The sequence below is a fragment of the Rhea americana genome, unplaced genomic scaffold (assembly GCF_003343005.1).
Source record: "Rhea americana isolate MKP2758 unplaced genomic scaffold, rheAme1 scaffold_2, whole genome shotgun sequence".
Classification (NCBI taxonomy): domain Eukaryota; kingdom Metazoa; phylum Chordata; class Aves; order Rheiformes; family Rheidae; genus Rhea; species Rhea americana.
Window position 1 is genome coordinate 4,423,769 of NW_028186149.1, and position 20,757 is coordinate 4,444,525.

Genomic DNA, 20,757 nt, shown 5'->3' on the forward strand with positions numbered 1-20,757 from the left:
CCGCGGCCGCCCGCCCGCCTCCCCGAGCGCCGCAGCTCGCCCGGGGCTAGCTGCTGCAACAGGGCGTCTGTGGGGGTGCTGTTTTTTTCTTTCCTCCTTCCCCTCATGTTTTTTGGCCTGTCCTTAATGTCATCGCGGATGTCTTAGTGGCCTTCTAGTGTTATGTTTCCAAAGAGAAATGTGCTGATCTCTGATATGCTGTCCTTTGAAAATGTCATTTTAATAGATTAAACTGCTTTCTTTCGTATATCCTTGCCCTTCCCTGGTTTTAAGTGAAGGGTTTAACCTGAGTTGTTTTGTGTAATACTCCCTTAGAAAGAATTAATATTTTGGCTGTTTGACGTCTGCTGAGGTCAAGTTCTTTGGTTTCCCATTACACTTTTTTTTTGTCTTGTTTAGGCCATAGAAGAAGAAGGAGGCGATCCAGACAATATTGAAATAACTGTTTCGGCTGACACACCCACCAAGAAACCAACTAAAGGCAAAGGTTAAAACCTACTGATAAAGATTAGAGCTTTAAACAGATTTTTCTTGTGTATATCACCTCAAAGTAAGAATGTTGAACTGTCGTCTGCAACTTGGATGCAGTTGTGACTTTACTGATTATGACTTATGTAATGCATGGCACCTTTCCTTTCTTATTTGCCTTCAGTCACAACATTTATCTCTGAAGCCCCTTTGCTTTCCCTCTGCCATCAACATCCTTCTCACCTACTTATTTCCTTTTTCTGCAAACTTCTGTGTTCATCTCGCAGTGTCACATATCCCACACCTCCAGTGATATGTGGATATATTGAGAAAAATGGGCCTTTAGTGAGCTTTGTGATATGTAGTGATACTGGATATAAATTGAAAAAATGGAGGATTAGGTGATATGTTACAAGATAGTGAGTCTACAGCCTGTAGGTCCTGGAGACTGTGCTGTGTGTGATGAGTCTGTGTAGGTGATCTCTGAGATTCTTGGAATATACTGTGTAACAGGGATTCTGAATGTGGAGCATAAAATGGATGCCCAGCTCTAGTGCTGGAATTGGATAAGCATTGTGTCTTCGTGACCAAGAGTATCTAGGGAACAGTAGAGGGAGAATTAAGAGGTTATTAAACTACGAGAAGGACCTGGACCCGTGTTAGTGATGAGCCCATGGTGATGCATGATGTGGGGCGCTGTCTGAATATTGTATTGTGTGGGTTCATTAATGTACTTTTTACTGAAGCAAGACAGGATTTATAAATAAGGATTTGCTGCATGGGCTCTGAAGGCTCTCTGTGAAATAAAATGTCTAGTTAAGAGATTTCTTAGTTTTTCTGTTGTGAAAAATTATTGTTTAGATTCTAAACTGATCTGGTTGATAGTGATTACATTTTATTTTCTTGTGCATAAGTATTTAAGTAATGATTTGTGAGTTTTGGAGACGTTTTGTTCTAGGAGCATCCATAATCCATCAACTAATGCTGTGAGAGGAAATTTCTGGTTTATGCATATTGTTCTTTATTGAGCATAGTTCTAGGCATGTATATACATGTGCTATAGATAACCTATTTTGGGAATGATCGAACTTATATCACTGTCACTTGTATTAAGCTAAGCTTTATGATGGACATGATTAATCACGCTTCAGTCTAGTGCTGCAAGTAGGAAGTTTAACAATAAAATGACATCTGTATAGAAAGTTTGAATAACTTAACTCACCTGTGTTTTTAACATACTAGAGAAATAAAAAGGAAATAGGCTAATAATATGGTTTCACATTCTTCTGTGAAATTACTTTATTCCCTATTCTGCAAAGGTAGCTAGTGCTTAAGAAAATTGTACAGAAGCTAAATAAGGAAACACTTCTACAATTTGTAATGTAGAGACTTAAATGGTTATTTTTTTTCTGCTGTGATGAATGTTTCTCCTTTCTTCTGTTGCTTTTCATCTTCCTGTTTTCCAAGCTAATATTGTGATGATGTTCTTGTATTGGCCTCTGATGAATTACTGCCTGAATAGTTCTACTATTTTGCTTCCACAAAGATGGTCTGTATACCAGTGATGTTGCTGCCTCAGGCAAGGCTTCAGTAGCTGCTCACTACCACCTCTTCTGTGGATGTAAACTGTAAGGCTTATGTATGACACATACGTTCTTGGTACCTGTCAAAGCAAAGTATGACCCTCCTGAACTTCTTTCTTGCTCGATTTGCAAGCTCAAGAGTTTCTCGTTACTTTTTGGATTATGAAAGTCTTATAAACAGATTTTGTGCCAAAAATATGAGAAGCTTCTGCTGTGATAGTCTTCAAGTGAGGAACAAGAAAAACTCACTCATTTGTCTAGGGAAAATTTCTTTGGATCTTATTAGTCTACTTTTTTTCAGCATCTTTAAGCTGAAAGGAAAGGTGTTCTATTAACGTTATATAGGTAACTATTCCATTATGTATTAACTGCTGATTTTGGTGTCGTCATTTTCCCCCCACCCACTGTGCCCCAGGCCCCTTCCTGCTGAAGTATGTTACTAATAACTAGAAAATTTTCCTCACAACTGGGAAATCTATCGCTTGAAAAACTCATTCCCTAACTTGGCACTGAGAAACTTTTGAAGGCAGGTGGGAGATGCATACTCATCAGCTTCAGTAGGACTGAATTTTCTCTTAAAATCAACTAGTTTGATCACAATTGTTGCATGTGCACACTCTTCACTGTGAGTATTGTCTGCACACTCGGTAAGCGAGGCAACAGATTGTTCCAGGCCTTCTGCTAATGCTTGCTTTCTTCCCCTAAATAGCTTCAGACTAATATTAATAGCTCTTTATTTGGATTGTTTTACTGCTGCCCAGTGGTAAAATGAAAGGTACCACTGCTCAGTCCTATATATATTTTTTTTACCATGTATCGCTATTCGAAGGAAGGTACGAATAGCAGACGTTTGTTGGAGTTATGAAGAAAGCAGAGCCCTAGAAAGGCTAGAGAGTGGGAGTAATGGATAAGCCTCTTTGCAGCAGCCAGAGACACAAATGGGGCAGAGGAAGGAGGTTTTCCTTCCAAAGGAAGCATCAGCTCTATCAGACAGCCGTTGTTTTTAGGCTTGAATGTCTCTTGTAGCTGTTCTACTGTGACTCCTAGGTCTATGGCAAAGTTAAGTGGCTGATTCCCCAGTGCTATCTTTCCTAAAAGTTTAGTCTGGAGTGTCGATGCAGGCTGAATGGAGAGGAATAGTGGAGGGAGGGTGCTTCATTTGTCTTTCCTCTTGTTTTGTGTTTTTTGATGCTGACGAAATGGTGGAGAACAGGAATAGGAAAGAGGCTGTAACAGTGGAACTTAATTTTATAGAACAGAATTTTGTAATGTCTTGATAAATTAGATTACTGCTGATCCAGTTAGTGCAGCATTTTTACTGCGACAAGCTTTTGACCATGATAATAYAAAACCAACTTGCTATGTGCTGGAGAAGAACATCAGTTCTATCTTTCAGGATAGAAAAATAAAGTCTTTGACAAACAGATTTAAGTGCAGACTTTGCTACTGAGGTGCTGTTTCGAAAGAGGAAAAAAGTTCTGCAGCATGAAATGCTGTATGAAAAATGAGGCTTAGTTCACTTTACTGACTAGCCCAAAATTTAGATGAAACAAATGGAGCCATGTGTATCTACTCGTCAGGAAAGTGTGCAATCATCATGTTAGTCAGAATCTTAACAGTTTTTACCAGAATAGAGTTTAAATAGCCAGGATGAAGAAGAATTGCAGAACATGTAACTAGAAGAGTTACGGAGGTGAGATCAGCTAAAATTTAAAAGCTTAAATGTGCTTTATGTAAACAAATACCGAGTGCTAAATCAGATCAACTTTAACAACTTCAGCTGTGCTTCCACACCCTTGTTTTCAGTAGCTATGGACTAATTTCTCCTTTTGTAAAAAGATGACAGTATTTGAAAAAAACTATTCAAGCCTGGATATTCAGTTTCTTATTCAGGTATCTAGAGGAAATTGCTTTACTGCTAATAAGAACTCTTTTAAAAATAATAAAAAAAAATCTCTGATATGAACATTTGTTTGAATTCTTGCAACCAAAAATATTGTAGCATTTTTATTGATGCGTCGTAACTCGGTGATTGAAAGTAATTTTTCTGCTAAGTTTTGGAGCTAGTGCAAATGAAAAAAAGCACTTTAGACTAAACAATTTTAATTTCAAAATGTTAATGTAAGCGAAGATGCTAATGTGCTACTTTTCAAGGTTAGTTGACACCTGTCTGCAAGGCTAGTTAAACACCTGTTGCTTCTTAAGTACCTTAAGACTTAAGTCTTAAGTACCCCTCTGGTTTCTGACTCTATTTCAATTTGATGATACTGTCATCAATTTGATGATACTGTTTTTTTAGATCAAATGCTTACAACTGGCAGTGGCTGATTTATACTGTTAAGCTTGTTTGATTTACTGAAAACCATAAATAACTTGCACAATACTAGCCTTTAAAACGAAAAATGAGCAGGGGAAATCTGTCATTAGGTCATCTGTCTTCCAGAAATATTAAAATTGTTTTGTTCAACAAGCTATTCGCCTTTTCTTTCCCTATTTGGGTAGTTAACATCTGTTAATATAGTTCTGTGAGCTGACTTCTGAAATACTGTGCTGTGCAGCAGCAAGCTTGCCTCAAAGTAGATATTTTTCTGCTCAGTGAATCATCACTGGGATAAGATAAGGGATTCTAAACTGCATTGAAAATAGGTGTCTTGTATCAGCGTTGCTAGTGGAACATAATCTGTGTGCTAATACTCGTGTTTTGATTTTTAATCTTGAATAACCTGAATTTTCATTTTATTTCTATTTCTAAATAAACGCCTTTAGAATTTCAAATTAATTTTCCTCCTGAGTATCTCTTTGCTCTTGTGGACCTGATCATTTTCTTTTTTTTTCCTTAAGAAAGAAGGTAGCTTCTTTGAACTTATTGGCTGGTTCTGTTGGCCATCTTTGTACTTTCTGAATGAAATTGTAAAGATTAAAAAGGTGACCTCTCCCTGCTCACTTTGGGAGGCTTCCACTTGAAGACAATACTACTACGGCTTCAGCTAATTAGGATTGTTAATGTTGCTCACAATTCAGTTTAGCTTGTTAATTTATTTTGATTTCTAGGTATCTGATCAGTGGTATTTAACCACTCTAGATATCCCTGCAAACTTGTAGCTATTTCTCTCAATGTTAAACAATTGAGACCCTGCTTTTTCTTGGGTGCTTTACTCAAGGTAGAGTATGTCATAAGGAAGTAATAAATGCAGTTTTTTCTCTTTTGAGAAAAGATGTGTGTTATAAAGAGAATGTTCCTTTAAAGTAGATTTGCTTTTTGTGTATTAATAAGCAGATGATGTATAGAAAAGGATCTTCCTTTGGAGAAGGGAGTTTTTGAACTAAAAGAAATTAATACCTGCATTCAGTTTTGTTCTGCTTATTAGAAATGTGAGAGATCGTAAGTTGCACTCAACATTTGAAAAATGATTTTCAGACTTATGCTTGGAAACGCCTTGTACAGGTGGTTTCAATACTAGAAGGTTTATTTTGTCATTTGAATTATGATATATAATGCCTTACTGAAGTGAGATCTAAATGGCATGCAACAAACTGTAGGTAAGGCTTTCATGTGCCCTCAGATAACTTGTTAGGAAGAATTAATCTTGCCAAATACTTCCCAAATAATTTCATTCAAATAGATGTGAGTGATATCTCTAATAAGCTGCACTAGAAAGTATTACGAATGTTTAATCATATGTTTGCAAGTAATGGTAAATGTTGTGAACAATTCAGTGACTCTAGAGAGGATCCAAATTTGCCAAATGCATTCCTTCTAAAAACCTTAAGTGATTAACAGTAGAATAATTGCAAAAGCTGTAGAAAGCTTAAATATTCTTCTAAACTTATGGTACTGTTTAAGAAGATGACAATATGAACAGATAATTTACTTTTGTTAATGTCACTCAGACAAATGGTACTGTTCAAGTTGCAGCAGCAGACCTCTTAACTAAATAAAAATATGAAGACAGTTTGTTCCATCACAAAAAATTTCTTTTCCTTCTTTTTTTCTTCTGTGCCATATTTTTGATCAGCTTTTAGCATGTGGCACAACAGGACCTTCTTTGGAGTTTTAGCAGTAATATCAGATAAGTTGCAGTCACTAACTCTTCTAAAACTTGGTGATGAATGTGTCACTCTACTTGTACAGATGTCTAATTTGGTTAAGATTTATATAAAATGTGCTTTTCTGTAATTCTGTATACTCTATCTGAATGCATAGGACTGTGAACGAGTAGAACAAACTTATGCTACCTTAAGGCTTGTAAATGCTTACAAATGCTAAACCTGCATGTTGTTAAAACTAACATTTTAAATATGCTCCTAATTGTCTGCTTATTTCTAAAGAGGAGACTCATTCTCTATGTAAATAGTATGTTGCAATTTCACAGTGCATAGCGATTGACATTGCCAGCAAGGTGGTTGAGTATGGCTTAGGAAGGAGTGCCACCATTCCAAAGTAAATTGATCTCTATGTTAGCACAGGCCTTCAGATTTGTAGTGAGAGGTGTTTATACCTCTGACATTTCAATAGCCACTGGATGGGTAATCTTTACATAAGAAATTCTATCATGTGTTGATGACTTGTATGACTTGAGACCTGCTGTGCCTGTTGTCTGCAGAAGGTCCAGCTGTTCTGACAGGAATTGTTAACATACCTTTTAATCCCAGTTATTTTCTTCTAAGTGATGCTGGTTTTTGGAGAGGCTCACAACTACTATCAGTTGTTGTGAACTGACTTATGTGGAGAGAGAAGCCAGATGTGCCTTTCAGTGTCCCACTGTGGATGACTATCAATATGGGAAGGTTCTGAATTTTTGTAGATGCATTTTTTTGCAGACTTACTGCCATTACAAAAGATTTAACAAACTAGAGCTGAAATATGAAAGAAGCAAATCAGGAAATAGTTGAATATGTGTAGAAATCCTTGCTCTATCTCATTGCTTTTTGTTTAAATATATACATAACATATGTGTGGCTATAGATTGTATTACAGAAGGCTAAATCCAGTGTTAATCCAAAATCTGTGTTTCTTTTGCTTTCAGATATCAGATATGATGCACATTTAAAAACTGTCCTTCCCAGTTGTAAATTCACACCTCTTTTTGAGGAAAGATAGCATGCCTGAGTACACCCATGCTGCTGTTTTTGACACAAACAGTCTCTTTCTTTGTCTTGTAGTAGGCTATGAAGTAGGCTTTGAAATGCAAATCAGAACTTTGTTTGTGAAGCTGTTTGTGTACAAAAATCAATTCCTGACAAAATTGACTATTCCAAGTGGCAGAAACATGTGCTTATTGTATCAAACTTTGGCCTACATTTTCCTCTTCTATTCCTTTAGAATATCTATAGAATTTGTTTAGTCATTCTTTAGGGGATGAAGTTCTGGGTGAAGAAGTAATGTCAAAAAATAAAGCATTGAATGTTATGGATGCCATTTCATTTGTATCTTGTATTGATACTGAATTCCAACAGGTGGTGGTCAGTAAAGCTGCTCCTAGCAGAATTGCTTTTGTACTTCAGCTCCTGAAAATGTTCTCATAGGTTAATCTTGAATAGAGTATTTCAGAGATACAGAATACTATAAAAATGATGCATCTATGTCAAGATAGATCTAGCATTCTTCAGTCTTGTTTTTGTAGATGGTTAAGGATGTGCAATGGATTCCAAAGGGAATTCTCTGTAGTCATCATCTCCACTGAACCATCTTTATTAGAAAAAAATGTGTATACCATTGGAAGAACAAGCATTCTATGTAACATGGTGTTAGTAAACTAAAGAATAACTACAAAAGCTGAGTGCTTGGCTTGACTTTATTCTTCTACTGATGATTCCTTCTACTGCTGAGAAGCATTGGAAGGGGTGGCTTGGAGAGGCTGTGGAATCTGAATACTCATAGATACTCAGAAACACAGCTGAATGAGGGGCTGAGCAGTCTGATTGTATTTGGAAGTTAGCTTTGCTTCTGAGCATGAGGCTGACCAGATGACCTCCAGAGGTCCCTTTCAACCTTTATGAAGTCATAAAGTATAATTTAACTCCCTAATTGTAGAAATGGAGAATGCTTTAATGCTTTTACAGATTCATTATTGTTTAAAGTAGAAGGGTTAATAAAAATTACTAACTTGAAAGTAGCTGCTGTTTTATGAAACAGAATTGATATCAGTTCATGTTCATAACCACTGGCTTGATGTTTTTTCCCCTCACCTTAAAAAATTCTGGGTTTTGGGAGGGTTATATCATAGTGCAATTTATCTAAACTAATGCCCAGTGTGTGATCAGTATTAGAAAGGTCTGTTTTATGTAGCAGCTCTAATCGTTAGCATGTTCTGTTTTAGGTAAGAAGCAGGAAGCTGATGAATTAACTGGTGATGCATCAGTTGAAGAAGATTCCTTTGTCAAGGTAATAAAATTCTGTATTTTTTGAGAAATGCAGAATACTACAGTTTCCAAGCAAAAGCAAACATGAACTGAAAAGCTGCATTTTAGATAACTTCCATGGAAACTTTGGAGGATTTTTTTTTCCTCTGTGTTCATAGCTGTCATGCCTAAAGCTTGACATGTAGGAGATTTTTGTTTTGATTCTTAACCCAGAAGTTAACTAGAGAACACACATGTGGAATTTCTGTAAGTGACTTCACTCTAGGATTATAAATTAAGTATTGAGATTATGGCTGTGATACAGTACTTAGCAGAAACAGTGATTATTTCAGAATCCAGCTAATACCCTTAGTTATGCCAGGTATTTGTTTTTCACATTAAAAGGAAAGCGAATTAGAGACTCAGGATGCAAGTGATCAAGATGGAAATGATGAGTTAAAGGACTTTGAAGAATCTGTTGAAGATGAGAATTTGAATTCTAAAGAACTGCCATCTGCAGAAAAAAAAAGATATGACTTGGAGCCAGCAGAGACAACAGAAGATGCAGAAAAGGATTCTGAAAGTCAGGTACCTTGCTATATTTTTACGTGCCTTTTTTACCACTAAAATGTACATTTTGCTGAGTGTTTATGCATTACTTGGTGGTCAGAACTAGTGGTGTTTTTCTTTTTTTTTTTTTTCTTTTTTTTAGTTTGTCTTGCTCAGTTATGTCCAAAAGATAGGGTGGTACTCTTGTTCTTGACCTCTATCTGAATGTTTCTGAAACAAACATGGCATTAGTTAGTAAAATTCTAGCATGATCCCCCTGTCTGCATAACTGAGTTACTAAGTGGTGCTTTTCCCTGGTGCTGGTAGTGGGGTACATAATTGGAACACTGAACTGAAAAATGCAAGTCAGGAGACTGCCCACTGATGTTCACCTTACTGAGTGTGTATCTGTTAAACTAAAATGTTTTCCCAAGTTAACTGTGTGTCTTGACACCATATTTTGTAAGTGTCTTGCAAATAGCTTGTTGGACAAGTCCTTTTATGTTTTCATAGGAAAATGAAGGTCAAGACATAGAAGATTACGCTTTTGCAACTGTCCACGTAAGTTCCAAATCAGTTTTGTTAAGCAGATTCTCATATCACAGTTGATTCAGAAAAGATCACTTTAGACTGGCTTTTTGTTGCAGCATGCATCTTAGAGTCGGATGATTTCAGTACAGGTAAACAATATGGGAAGCTTTTTATATATATATATATATATATATATATAGTGTGTGGATAATTGTCAAAGAAGATAGCCTATTTGAGTGCAATGCCCTTCAACAGTTGGGAGTATTCAGTGCATAGGGTTAACAAGGAATGTCTTTTAAGCTCTCCTAAACATCTCAGAAGGCTGTGCCAAATGCTTTCTAACATAGTATAAACAGCTTTTATGTCTAGCAATTCTGTTTTGAACTTCAAAATAGGCTTTTGAAGTGATTCTTTTTTTAATACTAACTTTTCAAACATCTTAAAAATTTCATTCTAATTTCCAGTATATGGAACTGATGTCTGAAAAGTGACATCTCATGCAGCATGTTTTGTTTATTAAAGTTAATGATAACTATATAAGTAAATACTTGTTAAAGTAAGTATATTTCACTTTGAAATACTAAATGGAGGAAGCTTATCTAGTTTCTAATTTCTCTCCTAGGCTTTCAAAGCATTTCACTGAAAGTGCCAGTCACCAATGTGACTTCCGTTTGGAAGACTTTAGCAAGATGTGGGACAGTTTGGAAATGTCCTGCTGTCTTCAGGGTGAGAGGGAAGTGGCATTTTGCAACTAATTGCAAACTGCAAAAGTGTTGAGGATAGATACCATTGAAGTTTGGTACAAACTCCCAGTGATTCAACAAGGTGTATGGGCTTGGTTACTAGCTGATTGGTTTTTGGAAACAGTTTTTAGTTCAGTTCATTAATTTGCCTTGACTAGAAATTCTACAGAAAATATGAGCTGTTGTACCTAAGTAGGAGATGCTTAGTCTTGACTTCCTTCTCTTGCAGGATGGTGAAGATGAAGAAAATGAGAAAGGTATGTTTGAAGTTTAATAGAGTTTAGAGGTCTTTAGTCTGGTAGACCAGGAACTTTCTCTTGTAGTATTCAGTCTCTTTACTAATACTAGGCTTGTCTCCAGTACTAAGTATCAGTTGTCTCCCTATTAAGCTGAGTGTCGGGAATCCTTGCAGTCGATGGATTATTTCACTCTCAAGAGTTATCTTACTCTTAAGAGCTGATTATAGTACTTATCAGTTACTGTGGTGGATGCATAATAATGGTCATAGTATTTTTTTTAAAAAAACTAAATAAAGCATAGTATTCAAGGACTCTGACTTTAATGTACGGTAAGTCTTGATGCAGAAACTTCCAACTTGCACTGCAGTAACTGATGTTTAACTAAGTAAAATGGTACACCCTTACATGGAACTTGAGCATCCACCAAATGTATGGACCATCATACACTTGACTTACTGTCACTTGTAAATACCAGTTGCATATAAAATGGTAAAGCAAGTGTTTGGAAACGTGTGGAGTAGCTACCTTTTTTTTAAAGCTGTGCTCGTTAGTGAAACTATGGAAGGAATATAATGCATTTGGTCAAACAGACTTTCTGGACAGAAGTCTTAAGGATTCTACCTGTTGTGGACTAGAAAGGACATGGAACACCATCACTTTACACATAAGGATGGAATAAACACACTACTGAAGTTACAGGATAAAACTACAGACCCCTTCTTTACGAGGGACCCTACGGCTGAAGCATCTCTTCTGTGCAAATCTGAGAGCACCGTTGGAGATGCCAATGTGGGACTGAGAACGGGAAATCCATACAGTGGATGAAGACAGAACCGTTTGTCTACGAACTCTGGATTAAAGCTCACTCTTCTGTTTTCTGCAGCAGCCTTGTAGAACTAACTTGACTGACAAACAACTGGAGAAAGGAAAAGCCCAAAGAGGACACAAATGTGGAAGACTGACTGAAATTCTCCAAGACTGTACCTCTTTTGGATTTGCGAAGGTTAGAAGTTATAAGACTAGGAAGATTCAAACAGATTAAGTCAAACTGTGAGCATCTGAAGCAACTATTTCCTTATGGATGGATAAGTCCTATACTGGAAAACGGATACTTCCTCTGAAGAACGGGTATCTACAAGACGGAACCATGTTCTGACTCCTAATGTTTTGGTATTTGTCTCTAGAAAATGTGTTTTGCCATGAAGAATAAGTGATCCTGGGTAAAGGATTTATATATGTGTTAATACACCTTGTGTTTTTTCTAACCTTCCATCAGTGCTAATAACTGGCTTTGTATTTTCTAGGTCCTATTCTAGCTTATGCATATGAAATTGTTTAAACTTCTTGTTTTGCCGTATTTATTCCTGTTAAATCCTCTTAGATAAAGCAGGTTCTGGTGATGGTACACAAGAAGTATCTAAACCTCTTCCTTCAGAAGAAAGCCTAGCTGAGGCTGATCACACGGCTCATGAAGAGATGGAAGCTAACACCTCTGTGAAAGAAGCTGAGGATGATAACATATCGGTTACAATCCAGGCTGAAGATGCCATCACTCTGGATTTTGATGGTGATGACCTCCTAGAAACAGGTAAAAATGTGAAAATTACAGATTCCGAAGCAAGTAAGCCAAAAGATGGGCAGGATACCATTTCACAGAGCCTGGAGAAGGAAAGCAAGGACTATGAGATGACTGAGAACCATAAAGATGGTAAGAAGGAAGACTGCGTGAAGGGTGATCCTGTCAAGAAGGAAGCCAGAGAAAGTTCAAAGAAAGCAGAATCTGGAGACAAAGAAAAGGATACTTTGAAGAAAGGTCCCTCGTCTACTGGGGCCTCTGGTCAAGCAAAGAGGTTTGTTTTTCTATGTCAGTTCTTTACGATACTGAGTACCAGCATTCAATAAGATCACTCTACATTAAGGGGGTAGCAGCAAGAATCTTATAATTAGTATCCTATGCTCCTGCCTATAGATTTTTTTTTTGACCGCCATAAGTTACTTTTTAAAATTCAAGATCTTCGTATAGACACTATGTCCTACTGATTGCATTGTCGAATTGTCAGCATTTATTTATTTTTTTTTTCAAATTGACGAGTTTTTTTTAAATGTCCTTGTGATGATGGTAATGAACAGCTATCAGTTCTAAGAACACAAAATGAAGTCAAGTCCCCGTCCTGAAATCTGGAGAAGATTGCCATATATCCACTGAATAGAGTTGTCAGAAAATCTAGATCTTCAGGCATCTTGGGGAAAATCAGTGCAAGAATTCATAAGGGAATCATTTGTTCAAATATAACCCAGTCTAGCCCTTTTTATTTTTATTTTGGAAATGTTAACTTTGTGTATTAGTATTAGCAGTATAAAATACAATGCTTATCAAAATCTGTGTTTTCAATTGTCTTCTGATTTAATTTGCTTCTCTAGCTCTACTAAGGAGTCTAAAGAAAGCAAGACAACGTCAAAGGATGATAAAGGTAACTATTAATTAGGGTAGTGTGTTGTCATGAACCAAATGATTTCCTATTTGAAAACTTYCTTGCTGCATACTGAGATGGCTTATATAGTTGATTTCATCTAGCTGTAGCAAATTATGCTTGAGGTACAGTAGTTGCTAACTATGGCTTTTTTCCCCCCGATCCTAGATTCTTCATAAGATCAAAAATATTTATTCTAAGCACTAAATGAAAATATATTTTCCTATTTCAAAACATATTCTACTTCTGAATCCTAGATCTTTGTTTTGATGAGAAGATGTAAATTTCAGATATGCCTTCTGTATAACATCCACAAAGGGTTCTATTTAARTTACAAGCAAAAATCACTTTAAAACTAGCTAAACAACACTGAAGTTTGCTTGTCTTGTTTTTAATTCTAAGTCATCCTTAAATAAAATGAACTCTCAGCTACTTAGGTAGCTATACCAGCCAAGATGCTGGTTAGCAGGATTGCACTAGTAGCTGTTTAGTGGGTTAGAATCAGAGCTATTGGTTTGTCTTGGAATTTATCTTTTAGTGTTATGACACTATCTAGTGTTATGACAAAAAAATTTACAGAATGCCATTTAAGAGCACGTTAACATCACCAGTTACACTGATGCTTCAGAGCTGAACAAGTGCATTCTTTAAGTTCATGAATTTCCTTATTTTGCCTGTCTAYTAGCTTTCTGCCAAAACGCCTTCATTACAGAGTCTCTTAAATGTCACTAATGGATGAATGGAGCTTTAGCTGATAAGTCAAATTTTATGACAAATTTAAATTAGTCTTCTGTAAATGCATGTCTATTCATGACAGTTACATGCTTATACTGAAATTATGATAAGGCAAGTTCATGTTAATGTTACAGGTAGCATGTAAGATTATTATAAATGCGTAACTAGTAAAGGGTGTCTTAAAATACATATGCAAAGCCAGTTTGGTCTGTTTATTGTTTATAACTCACTGTTTAGTGATATTATAAGTATATTAGTTTCCCGTCATAATCTAGGATTACCAAGATGATCCTAGTTGAAGATGATGGAGGGKTTTTGTTGTCTTTTGCTCCTAGTCCATCAGGTTAGGTTTAGCTCAGTTAGTTAGAATGTGGTGCTAGTAATGCCAAGTTTGTGGGTTCGATCCCCATATGGGCCACTTGTTTAGGGGTAGGGCTAGATGATCTCCAGAAGTCCCTTCCAACCTTACCAATTCTGTGACACGCTGAAGAAGGAAATTGATTCTTCTTCCCAAGGTGGTTTAATTACCATTTAAAATCTTAGCCACCACCAGATTTTCCACCTCTTAAGCTGGAGCTCCAGTACTGGTCTTACCTGTATTACTGGCTGCATTTTAACATGCTCTAAAGCAGTTCATACATTTGGTAATGTGCAATCACAGCTGAACTAAATAATACAAGGCTAAAAGATCAGGATCATGATTACGCTAGTGCTTTGAATTTTTAGTCCTATATTGTTGCTAAAGTGGCTAATACATGATTTATTCATTTATTTTTAAGGTAGGCAGTGTTTTTCCTGCTCCTCCTTAGCATGTGTGAAATCATTTTTGGTGTACTGCATCCAATTCTAGTAGCAGTATTTTTAAAAAGCTGCTCTGCATGGAGGGCATACACTTCAAGGAGCTGCAGAAATCAGACACATTATTCTGGAGGGTAGGAAAAATAAATTGTACTGAGAATTAATTAAATCTCTTCTATTTACCTTTCAGTTATCTCTTTAGTAATGTGAATAGTATAAAGACAAATGTTGGGTACTAGAAAGACTTCTTTGGATGGAATTCTTGATAAGAACCAGAAGGTGAAGCTAAATGTAAATACACAAATGAGGGGAAAAGCATGCTTTTAATAGAGGATCTAGGATTTTCTCGCTGTTTTTTTTTGGTTATGAGTTAGCCAAACTGTTGGTTTCAATACATGGGTAAATGAATGAAAGCTTATGGCACATATATACTGTGTGTGTGTGTGTGTATATATATGTATATAGTGTGTGTGTGTGTGTGTGTGTATATATATATATATATATATACACACACACACAAGTCTTGTCAAGAAAGGTAGTGGGATAAACAGTTACTGAAAGGTAATGGGATAAACGGTTACCCCAAGGGAACAGGTTAAGCTACTCTTCAGCAACAGTTCAGTTGTGCATTCACTGTAGTGCTATCTTTTTAATTTTTGGCTGTTTTGTAAAACTTGTTTCAGGAAGTGCAAGCAGTGTTAGTGGTAGCAGTGGAAGTTCAACTAGAAACCTGTGGGTTAGCGGACTCTCTTCCAACACAAAAGCTGCCGACTTGAAAAATCTCTTTGGCAAATATGGCAAGGTATTTTATGTGGTGTGATACCATCTACATGTTGTGTATTTTTCTGCCCCTTCTCTATTCAAATACGGAAACTGAGTAATGCTTCATTTAAATACAAGTCTGTGAATGAAATGTCTAACCAATATAATCTAAAAATCCAATATTTTCAGCACATAAGAGTGTATGCTTACAGAAAGAACCATAAACTTTTTTTTTCTTAACAGAAGTAGAGTTTCTTGAGGTAAGACAGACTTAAAAGTAATGTCAGTATTGTGGTTGTTCAGAACTGGCTTTAAGTTTAAAAATATATATATATATATATTTAAATTAAATAACAATGGTTATGTACTTATATGGCAGCTGCGTTGAACCATGAGTTTAAGATACTGTGCCAACAGTGGTATAAACAGTCTTTTCAGCACCTGCTGCATTGGGAGACTTTGCAAAATGTGTTTGGAGAATTTCTGAATGGGAAAAATAGGCAAAAATGTGACTGTTAATGCCTGTTCTTTTAGAGACTTTTTTTTTTCCTTTCTGACTTAATGAATTTTGTTACAGGCTAATTAAGTGGTTTTCCTGGATTTTCATTTGATTTAACATCTGCATTTCGTAGAACATTGCAGAGTTCATAGAAGCTAAGCATTATCTTGAAAAGTTTTTAGTCCTCGTTTTGTCAAACAAGTTATTGATAACTGTGAATTCATAGTGTTGTTTAAACTTGTGCTCTTATGACTTTTTTACATCTTAAAAACCGATTAGAACCTTAGGACTGTGAATATTAACCATCTCTACTGATTGTTGGATATATGATTAGTCCAATGAATTTAGAGGATAATTTTATTTACTGACTTCACAGGGGTTGAAACCTGAGAGTATATTTGCTAGCACTTTCAGTTCTTTGGCTGTTTTTACTGTAAAAATGCTTGGTACACATATTTACTTTGATTTTTTAAATAAATTCAGGAAATATTTAATTAATAAATGAATGTATCATTGCATACTATTAAAGAGATGGAATTGTTGCATTGGAGCACAGTTAAATCAAGAAACTTTGCTCTGGTAGTTATGAAGTTCTAACAAGCAGCAGGGACACATGCTTAATGTTTTCCTGAGAAACAAGTGTCAAAGAGCTGTTTGCTGATGTTACTTAATTGACACACGTTTGCTGTTGGTCTTTGAAGAATTGACCTCCGTAATGAATTACTGCATAATACTGCTTATACCTTCTTCCTGTCACTAATTGGCAGCTGCTGACTCTTTAATTTTGAGTAGAGGTGATGGGGTGTCCATCCATCAAATTCTATGTCACTGGTATTTCTGTAAATGAATTCTTGTGATAAGTATGAAAGAAGCATTTTAAGTAATGTGCATTAGGTTGTGACTGGTGAAAACAGGAAAGAAACATTAATCTTCTGTGGTATGGTAGCTGGGATAAAATTTTCAAAAAGCTGCAACCTCCTGTACAGCTATATGCTTTTGAAAACTTAGAGTATCACTTTTCCTTGTCGTCTTGGGGTTTTTTGTTCGTTTGATACTAGGATAAAAACATTGGAATATCATTTCTTCCTTACCAGAAATGTCTCTCTAAGAGCTTAAATTTAACCTCTTTATATAGGTACTTGGTGCAAAGGTGGTCACAAATGCACGAAGCCCAGGGGCAAAGTGTTACGGCATAGTAACAATGTCTTCTAGTACAGAAGTGGCTAGATGTATAGCACATCTTCACCGAACAGAGCTGCATGGACAGCAGATTTCTGTTGAGAAAGTAAGTTTAATAAAGTGAAAATTTGTCACAAAATAAGCCACCTTCTGCAAGAATATATATTAAGCTAATTTGCTTTTGGGAAAAATACAGGTGAAAGGTGATCCCTCCAAAAAGGAGTTGAAGAAAGAAAGTGATGAGAAATCTAGTTCGAGTAGAAACATGGGAGATAAGAAGACTGCATCAAGTGATAAAACCAGCAAGTAAGAACTTTTGTGTATCTACTAAAGTTGGAAAATTATTTAGGTTGAATCTTCCTCACTGTATTTGTGTATTTCTCTCTTAACAAGAACTCCATCAACCAAAAAAGAAGAAAAGAAATCTGAGAAATCTGAAAAAAAAGAAAGTAAAGAAGCCAAGAAAACAGAAGGTAAAGATGAGAAGAGTGATAATGGATCAAGTGGCCCTAATCAAGAATCCACTAAAAAAACTGAAGAAAAGAAAAGAATAAGTATGCAATATAGCAGTGTTTCCTCCTGTTGAATCTGTGTGTCTGGCTTGGTTTTGAGGCATGTTTTTGCTCTTGCAGCAAATAAGATAACTAAAACACCTTTTTTAATTCCAGCTATGTTATTACTTTACTTTAAAACTGTTGTAAAAGCTTCTGTATTTTGTGTTACTACTTAACTACACAGACATGTGCTAACATGTTTCTCCTACGAGTAACACTTCAGTTTAAAAATTCAAAAATTTCATCAAGGAAAATCTGTAATAGGCAGCTGGGGAATTGTGTTTTTTTTAAACCCTCTCTCTTTCCCCCCCCCCCTCCCCACTAGGTGGTAAAAGCCCAGGTCAGGTTGTAGTTCTCGACCAAACGAAAGGAGACCAAGGCCACACTAGGACGGTTAGAAGGGGAAGGTTTGATAAAGTAAGTATCTATAGATTTGATACAATCCTTATCTGATTTCATGCTACCTTAGAGTTGATACCTGCAGTGAAAAGTCAATAAATTATTGCAAATTGTTAAGCTTAGATCTGAAGCTTTGTATGCTTTGGGATAGCTAAGTAGTTAATGATACATGAACATAGTATCCAGAAATCTCCCTAAATGAATGAGACTTCTGAAATAACCATTGTAATCTCTATCTATAGCCACAGATATTGAGGAACAAAGAGCGTATTATTCAAGATAAAGTGAAATTCAGGGAATACAGGGGTAGAAAAGATATCTTGCCTTTTGAAAAGATGAAGGAGCAGAGATTGCGAGAACACATGGTTCGATTGGAAAGAATACGACGAGCTGTTGAACTCCGAAGGTAGTAATTCAACTTTTTGTTAAAGGCTATTTTAAACATTAACTGATCAGATACTGTATTTAGAAATTTAATTAGAATGCATTCTGTCAAGCCTTACTTGGATGTTTACCTAACGGTACCTTCAAATAACTGACTGCAAAATTTTTGTTTAACCTTTTAATAGACATATGTGTATACACATGGCTTAGTCTTTGTAAGAGGGGAGTGTACCTCATAACTATTTTGTATGCTAGCTTTTGTTTTGAAGAAAATTAGAAGTTGACGGGTAGTTAAAAAATACAAAATTAGTGATCTTTACAAAGAACTATTGTATGTCTAAATGGCAAATCAAACATAGTACAATATTTTCTCTTCAAAGCAGTTTTAATGGAAGGATACTCTGTTCTATTCTACTCTTCTTACGTGACTGAATGTTTTCAAAGATATCTTAATACCTTGTGTCATTAGCTGGATTTCCATAAGTAAAGGAATTCCCAGCAGGCATAGAGAAAGCACCTTTTCTGCTTCTTGTATGCCTTAATATATGTGGTGGGAAGAGGAATGGAAAAAGCAAAATTAACTGTCTACAAGTATACTTAACCTGTGTAAATCAGACTTGTCTTGTTGCTTTCTGTGCAAGAATAAGAAAGCAGTAAATGTGCCTTTGTTAGCTTGAAGAAGATGAGCTGAAATAGCAAGTATGTTTAAGATCCAAGTCATGTTTTTTTTTTTTTTGCTAGGCTGGCTATAGTTGTCATTATCTGCATCACAACACACCAATATGGATCCAACATAAAATATATTTAAAACAATGATATGCTTTTTTTCTAGTATCTCTTGTCTGGCTAAGTGGTTGTGTGGAACATGCTAAGGACATTTTGGCTATTTGGGGCTAAAAGCAGTAGAATTTTGATATAATGGCTGCTGCCAGTAGCCTCTTCTGAAATAATTTTTGAATGTCTCTTCCTGGAGTAGTATTAGTTTTGGATGAGAAGGAATTTTTTAGTTAAGGGTCTGCTGTAAATCACAGTACTGCCCCTCTTTTTTTTTCAGGCGAAGAGAAATCGCTGAAAGAGAGCGTCGTGAGAGAGAACGCATACGAATAATGCATGAACGAGAAGAATGCTTGCAGAGGGAAAGAGAACGATTAGAAATTGAAAGACAAAAATTAGAGAGGGAAAGAATGGAACGAGAACGTTTGGAAAGAGAGCGCGTTCGTATCGAACAGGTATGCATGTTTTGAAATGTAGTGCGACGTCATTTTGGATTATAACCATTGAGTACTTGCTGTGAATTTTTCTCTTCGCCCACTGACCTAGGCCTCAAATGAACCAACTGAACAATACATAGTTCACAATGTACAACAATAATAGTCCTTAATTTGTTTTTTGACTTTTAGGTAATTTGATAGCAAGCTCTTTCTGTGGTTATGCACTAGCTGTACATGTCCATCATGAATATTCACGCTGGAGCTCAGTGGGTCATATTGCCCATAAGTCTAACCTAACTGCCAGATATTACTTATAGAACAGTGTCACTGAAAACCTAATGAGGCATTTCAGGGCAATGAACATAGTGGCAGTACAAGAAGTTACTTGGAGGTAGTTCTAGCTGATAACCAGTAGCTTCTTGGTTATGTCTGGTCTTTAGAGAAGTACTTCTCATGCTCTTCAATCTTGCATGCTATCCATGGATAGATTATATCAGATAGCCTTTAGCAGAATACTACCGTGAATTAGTTTTGTATACTTGATAATTGTTTTATAGATACTGCTAATAAAGAGACCTTGGGTTTGCTATGTTTATTCACCCTTCTCTTTTTTTATGGTAGGAACGTCGAAAAGAAGCAGAGCGTATTGCTCGTGAAAGGGAGGAACTTCGTCGACAACAGCAGCAACTTCGTTATGAACAGGAAAAGAGGAATTCTTTGAAACGTCCTCGTGATGTGGATCACAGGTAATTTAATTCTCAAACTATTGTTTTGCAGCCCTTAGTAAAAAGAAACAGCTACCTTGTGTCAGACTCAAAAGTGTTTGTACCTGGAACTTTCAGTCTTTGGTGAAGAACTGAATTTCTGGTATTTATTTGCTGTTGCCGTTTAGTCTATGCTAAGTAAGAAACATACCTTTATTTGCAGAGACAGCTTTGAATTAAGAGAAACAAATTCTTGCTGCACCAAGAGGGTATACCTTGCCTCAGTAGACTTGTTGAGAGAAGCTGTTCTTTTTGACTTAATGTTTGAAATTTTTAGCTTATACTTTGCGAATTCACATTTCTGGTAATTTGGTGGCTAAAAGAGTCAGTATGATGGCTGTTAATTTTTACTGAAGCTGATGACATCTGTCATGTGCTGTTTGAGCAACATGACTTGGACTGGCTTTGATGCACTGATCTTTACATCACTGTAAGAATAGGCCTAAGCTATAAAATTGATATAGGTACCAATGGAATATAAATGTGAGTAGTTATGGTAGATGCAGTAGCAGAATGCTAATCTTTATTCACCAGGAGGAGTAAAGA

General features: G+C 36.2%; 1 protein-coding gene across 1 annotated transcript in view; it reads left to right on the forward strand.

The window, feature by feature from the left end:
- Positions 1–20,757, forward strand: part of SLTM (SAFB like transcription modulator) — a 33,994-nt gene that overhangs the window by 8,896 nt on the left and 4,341 nt on the right. Inside the window, exons 3-17 of the mRNA XM_085303658.1 lie at positions 400–487; positions 8,372–8,436; positions 8,799–8,981; positions 9,456–9,503; positions 10,446–10,473; positions 11,837–12,305; positions 12,877–12,926; positions 15,143–15,261; positions 16,856–17,005; positions 17,096–17,205; positions 17,293–17,453; positions 17,779–17,870; positions 18,095–18,258; positions 19,291–19,465; positions 20,069–20,193. Coding sequence (XP_085159784.1) covers positions 400–487; positions 8,372–8,436; positions 8,799–8,981; positions 9,456–9,503; positions 10,446–10,473; positions 11,837–12,305; positions 12,877–12,926; positions 15,143–15,261; positions 16,856–17,005; positions 17,096–17,205; positions 17,293–17,453; positions 17,779–17,870; positions 18,095–18,258; positions 19,291–19,465; positions 20,069–20,193 — 2,027 coding nt within the window. The remainder of the gene's footprint in view (positions 1–399; positions 488–8,371; positions 8,437–8,798; positions 8,982–9,455; positions 9,504–10,445; positions 10,474–11,836; positions 12,306–12,876; positions 12,927–15,142; positions 15,262–16,855; positions 17,006–17,095; positions 17,206–17,292; positions 17,454–17,778; positions 17,871–18,094; positions 18,259–19,290; positions 19,466–20,068; positions 20,194–20,757) is intronic.